Here is a 6000-nt window from a genome sequence, read left to right as displayed (position 1 = left end):
CACTGTGCTATTGTATGGAGTACCTGGAGGTAAGAATGTCAATTAGGTCCAGAGGGAAAGTGATAAAGTTTTGACCAATATTGGAGCAAGAGCCAATTCCAGACCTGAAGGGCAGCTAGGGGCCATAGTCTCAGTGGTTCCACCAGGCTCTATTGGACCAGCAAACCTGGTCCCCTCCCTTTTTTTTTTCTCCAAATGTTTTTGAGTTTTGTTCTATATTGTTCTCTCTCTCTATCAAGGATCTCCTACATAGATCCCCTTCGAAGTGGATGATAGTGGTAGCCGGGCACTATCTAGTTATTCTGGTCTCATAGTCATATAGGCTGCAGATCGGATGGTGTACCAGTCACTAGGACTAATTGTTTCCATGAATTTTGGTTTTCTTCGTTCTTCTTTGCTCTGGATGAGGAGAGACCCATCGTTGCATCTCGATGACAGCTTGCTAGCTTTTAAGATCCCATTCACTACTCGCCAGAGTAGGAGGTGAAACAATGTTTTGTATAGTATGTTATGCCAATTGAGCTTGATGTCCTACAGGGAACATTTTTAAATCATCTACTATTAGCAAGTTTAAGAGCTCTGGTAGCATAGTGGCTAAAGCACTTGACTGCTAACCAGAAGGCTGGCGGTTCAAACCCACCAGCCACTCCTCAGAAGGAAGGTTGGGCAATCCTACTTCCGTAGTGATACTGCCTCGGAAACCCAAGGAGGGGTCGCTATGAGTCGGGGCCGACTCGACGGCACATAACAACAACAACAACAATTAGCAAGTTTCTGTTCAGTGCATATACTTAAAGTTTTAGCAGTTATTAATAATATATATTGCTGTTTGAATTCCATGTATTGTGTACCCTACATTTTCTCAATCGATTCCCCAGCAGAGTGAATTCTCTAAATATTAAATATACAAAAAATGGAACGCACTGCCATGGAGTCAGATCTGATTCGTAGAGACCCCTCCTTGGGTTTCCGAGGGAGTATCACTGCAGAAGTAGATTGCCCAACCTTCCTTCTGAGGATAGTATTCATTTATTCAGGACTTAAGTTGTCGAGGCACACAGGATCACCAGTCATCCTCTTTTTGGCAAATATGGAGAAAAGGATTGAGGAGAAGGATTTCAGAGCCTTTGACTTCTTTTCACAGCCTGAATTGTTTGTTGATAGTATTTAAAAATAAAAAGTTATTGAATTTTACATATGTAACTTCTGTCTGATCACCTTTCTGAACCTGTATTGTAAGTTCTGTTTTTCACTTGATTCTCTTGAATTTTCTAATGAGGCCTGTATGATATATAACGTCCCAAAAATGGAATGGCAAGGTAGCTTCTGTGTATCATAAAGTGAAAAAGTGAAGTTTCAGAATCCTAAATGTAGAATCTAGTCTTTATCCAAAACAAAAAAACAAGCACTGCTTATGGTCCTTAATTTGGAGCAATTACTCCTTCCCCAAAAATTCCTGTATCAATATAGGTGCCTAAATCTTTTCCACCAAAATCTTATGTTTCATTTATTGAAAACAGGATTAGTTTTCTTTTTCTTTCAAAACTCTTCAGACATTTGTTACTTTACAGTGTGTCATAGAAATTATACCTAAATTTAACCTTGTGACTCATTTCTTCATAGACACAAAATCGAATGAAGCTAATGGCCGACAACTATGAGGATGACCACTTCAAATCCTCCCATTCCAGTCAAACCAATCACAAACCCTCCCCTGACCAGGTAAGACTACTCTCACATGTTTCGTAAAAGCTATTGTGCTTTTATTTTGATGTATTTTGTATTAGCGTGTTGCAAATTCTAGGGTATAGATTATGTTCTGATATGAAGTTAGAAAAATTAAAAATACCTAATTCAGTTTCTGAAAGTTCCTTAACTTTCTTCTTTTTTTTCTTGCGGGGGGTGGGGAGGGTAAGGAAAAACATAGATTTAATGTATAGAAAGGTGGTAATTCTGAATATTTTAAGAACAGATACTCCAAAGATTGATAATGATGATAAAGAATCCTTGAATTAAGTTGCAGAAAAATTTTAACCTTCTCAGTGATGCATGTTAATTTGTAGCTGTCCTAGTTTTCTTATCAAAAAAAAAGTCTCTTATTCAAAAAAATGAGACTCCTCTTATGAGATCAAGGAGTAGTAACTTTTGTTTGTTAGTGGTAACTTTTGTTTAATTGCAATTTTTTAAATTTCTGGGCATCCCTTCTTAAAACTGAAGATTTAAGCATAGGCTCCTTATTCCATGTCCTTGGTGGATCCTACCAGCATATGTCATTTTCAAGGAAAATTGTTGCTCTCAACTTCTCACCAGTGCAGTACAGACAGGGATGAATCTGAAGGGAACTATATCCAACTCCAACAATTTGGAAGAAGGGAGCTCTCCCAGGATCTTGAAAGTGATGGATGGGTTAGAGTGGTGAACAGATTACCTCATATCCCATTGCCAAAAATCAGATTTCAACATCTCCATCACACCCAGTCTTAAAATATATAGCTGAAGGGAAAAAAAATAATGGTTAAGTAATTATATCCATATGACTAAAAAGTCAAAACTCCTCTGCTCGCTATCTCCACTAAACGACAGCTATAGCCTTGTCTTAGGACAAGCTTCTTAGGAGAAGCAGCAGAAATATTGCAGATGAGAGCAGTAAAGAAATCCAAATTGCAAATTTTTAAGATTCAAAAAGTACAGTCCTAGTTTGATGACACTAGACCAGTTGAAGCAAGCTAAAATATAAATTTTAGAAGGAAAACAGTATCAATCTTTAATGTAGGCAAAATAAAATGGAGAGCTGCCTGCTGTTATCTGCAACCTTTCTCTACCAAGAAATCACTTTTTTTATTTTTTTGCCTGCTTCCTGATACCTGGATTAAATTTCTCTCAGGGTGTATAAGATACATATCAAATCCTTTCCTTGAAACAGGTTTTGATAATAGAAAAGGAATTAGATGCTTGGAATTAAACCAAAAACCAAACCAAACACTCTGCCTTCGAGTTTATTCCGACTCATAGCAAGCCCCATTGGATTTCCGAGGCAGTAAATCTTTACGAAAGTAGATTACCCTGTCTTCCTTCCATGGAGTGGCTGGTGTATTTGAACTGCCAGCCTTCTGGTTAGCAGTCAAATGCCTTAGGCACTGCACCACCAGTGAGATTAGGTGGAGACAGAGATGGAAAAGGGTTGAAGAAAAGGGAAGACAAAGAAAAGCATTCGACTTGCTATTTTTGCCCAGATATAGCCCTGGGATGGAGAATGCCTCTTGGAATGGTAGAAAGAGTAGAAATTTAATGACAAACTAATTACTAATTTTAATAGTTTAGAGAATTAGAATTCAATATAAATAGAGTCAAGAAATTAGAGACCATTTTCTTCTACATTATGCTTATGTCTTTGTTTTAAATACTAACCAACTCTTTTTCATTCCCATGCTGCTCTGGGGCATTGTTCCCTTTGTCATCTCTCTCAATAGGATGAGGAGGAGGGTATATGGGCATAGCCAATCAGATGCTCTTAGTTCAGCCATTTTGTTCAGAACGGTGAGAAACAGCTTTCTTTAATTATAGACATGGGTTTTTTTTCTGTTTTGTTTTTATTATTATTATTTTACACTCTCACTATCACATCTTGTTTCTGTGTAATTCATGAAATCTCTCAGTGTGCTTTCCTTTTTTTCTTTTTCACATGTTTTTTGTGTGTATTGCTGTGCTTCTGACATAGTGGGGTTTAGATTCTGTGGCTTCTTTTTTTCCTTGTTGTATGTTAATAATCACTTTTATAATTTCTCTTTATGCATTTTTTTGGGAGAACTTCCAGGGCATATAACTAAATTTCTCCAGTTGTGGCTTTATTAGTAAATTACCCTATCCAGGGTGATATATATATATTTTTTTTTTTTTTTTAAATCGCAGTGTCCTGGTAAGAATTATAATGACTTATATCAAACTGGAAGTAGAAAATTGATCACATACTCTGCAGTTAGCCTAGGTTTAAGATATGCTCTCGATGATAATTAATGATAAATAAATAGTCTTTTTCAAAAATCTGAACTGTGGACTTAAAACTTCCTTTTGTTTCTATCTGAAGAAGAATGCTTTAAATTCTCAGTCAGTAATTCTACTTAGAGCTTTGAAATTACTTTCAAACTACCTCTAAACATAAGGAAGAGCAAAGAAGTAAAGGAAGACTTTTTTTTAAATGTCGATGTAAAGAACTGGTTTTCCCTTTCCTTCATGGATGCGTGGATGGCTGCTGTGTTAAATAGTTGCCAGGACACTGTCTACCTTCTCCTTTCTAGGCTGATTGGCTGGAAAATATAGTCCAGCTGTGGCAGTATCTCCCTTTGATCTGATGCCCTGGAGGTTTGACTAAGGAAATCCTTTTCTTAGGAAAAATAATAATTATGATTAATAAGTTCACACATATTGGTGACCTTGCACTCTCTGGATTCACTGCATATTGGTGAGCTCACTCTTTTGGAGTCAGTTCTCCCTGAAATGTCTGTGTCTTGGTGTTAAACCGTGTAAAGTGATGAGGACACGTGTAGACCTCTTACTGGTGAACACAGCCAAGAAGGATGATGAGGTAAGTTGTGAAAAGGGCATACACTGTGAAGATGGGAAGCTTTCCAAATGACTTAAACCTGAGGATGTGAAAGAAAGTGAAATGCACAGTGGGAACCAAAAAGACCTTTGGGTTAGAATGCTGCATGACAGAAAATAACTAAAGCTGAGAAAATGAGTGTCCTAATTCTCTTTATCTACACTCTGCAAGGATAGATATTTGTCATCATGAGGCATGTGGGGGCTGTACAGTAGTTAAACATAGTTGACCAGTCTCTTACTTAGAAATGAACTTGTTTCTGCCTTGTCAATTTTGGCAGAGCATAGGAGGAGCTTCTTGGAATGCCTTAGCAGGAAACACCCCTACACATACATGAGCAGGATTGTGTTTTGATTACAAACCCTTTTTGTAGCCAATGAGAAGAAACATGTTAGTGTTCTGGGAAATAAAGCTCATAGATAACTTCACCAGGAGACTAAAAAATTAGCAAACCCTAACAGAGACTTGTTCCTAAAGTCTCCATTTTTCTTTCTCTTCTGCCATAATAGAGTAACTCTCAGCAAGAGTTCAAATGCTGTTGACTCTGCTTTTCCTAATGGTTAAACTGTTAAGCTTGCTTACTGCCCTCAATATTAACTGCCTTCGGTTCAACAAGGTTAGCTGATTAAAGCTGGGGTTTCTGTGACACAGTGTTTCAAAGTTTGTAAAATGAGCTGCACATATCATACAAGTTTTACCTAAAGAAATGTATGTGACTCCTAAAACATTGCAGAAATCTTGATTTGCTTTTCTGTTTCTTTCATTTAGTTCCTTGCCAACTCTACAGAGGACAAATTTTCTTAACAAAATCTTTACGTTTTGAAATGTATTGCTTACTCTTATCAAATATAAGAACATAAATAATATTTTGCGACTAAAATATTTTATAGGACACCAATGGATACTGACACATATGAGCATTACTAGATAAAATTAATACTCAGATAGGAAGAGAATCATAGAAGTATAGAACTGAAAGGATTTTGGAGTTAGACCATTTCATGAGAGGTGGTAGAGCATATTGGTGCAGAATGTAGGCTTTGGAGCTAGAATGCTTATCTATGTTCAGATCCTACCACCACCACTTACTCACCTGTGACCTCGGTACTCTCTGTACTTCAGTTCCCTCATCTTTAAAATAAGAACTGTTGTGTGAATTAGATGAGTTATCTACTTACTCTGTCACCTTGGGAAAGTAACTGAACTCTCTAAATCCCAGTTTCTTTATCTATAAAATGAGTTTCTTAATAATACCTACTTCATAGAATTATTGGAAAGATTTAAAAAAAAAAAAAAAAAAACTCACTGACGTCAAGTCGGCTAGACTTACAGCAACCCCTTGTTGCGTTTCCAAAGTGGTATTCCTACAGAGGCAGATTTTCCAATCTTCCTTCCAAGGA

The 6000-nt window shown here is 37.0% G+C and overlaps 1 protein-coding gene across 1 annotated transcript in view; it reads left to right on the top strand.

The window, feature by feature from the left end:
* Positions 1 to 6000, top strand: part of ERC1 (ELKS/RAB6-interacting/CAST family member 1) — a 715223-nt gene that overhangs the window by 596517 nt on the left and 112706 nt on the right. Inside the window, exon 17 of the mRNA XM_007937035.1 lies at positions 1624 to 1722. Within this exon, the coding sequence (XP_007935226.1) occupies positions 1624 to 1722 (99 nt within the window). The remainder of the gene's footprint in view (positions 1 to 1623; positions 1723 to 6000) is intronic.

Source organism: Orycteropus afer, unplaced genomic scaffold, assembly GCF_000298275.1.
Source record: "Orycteropus afer afer isolate SDZICR_OR568_19922 unplaced genomic scaffold, OryAfe1.0 scaffold00040, whole genome shotgun sequence".
Lineage (NCBI taxonomy): Eukaryota > Metazoa > Chordata > Mammalia > Tubulidentata > Orycteropodidae > Orycteropus > Orycteropus afer.
The sequence above is the reverse complement of the archived record's forward strand: the minus strand, read 5'-3'. Positions and strand labels throughout refer to the sequence as shown.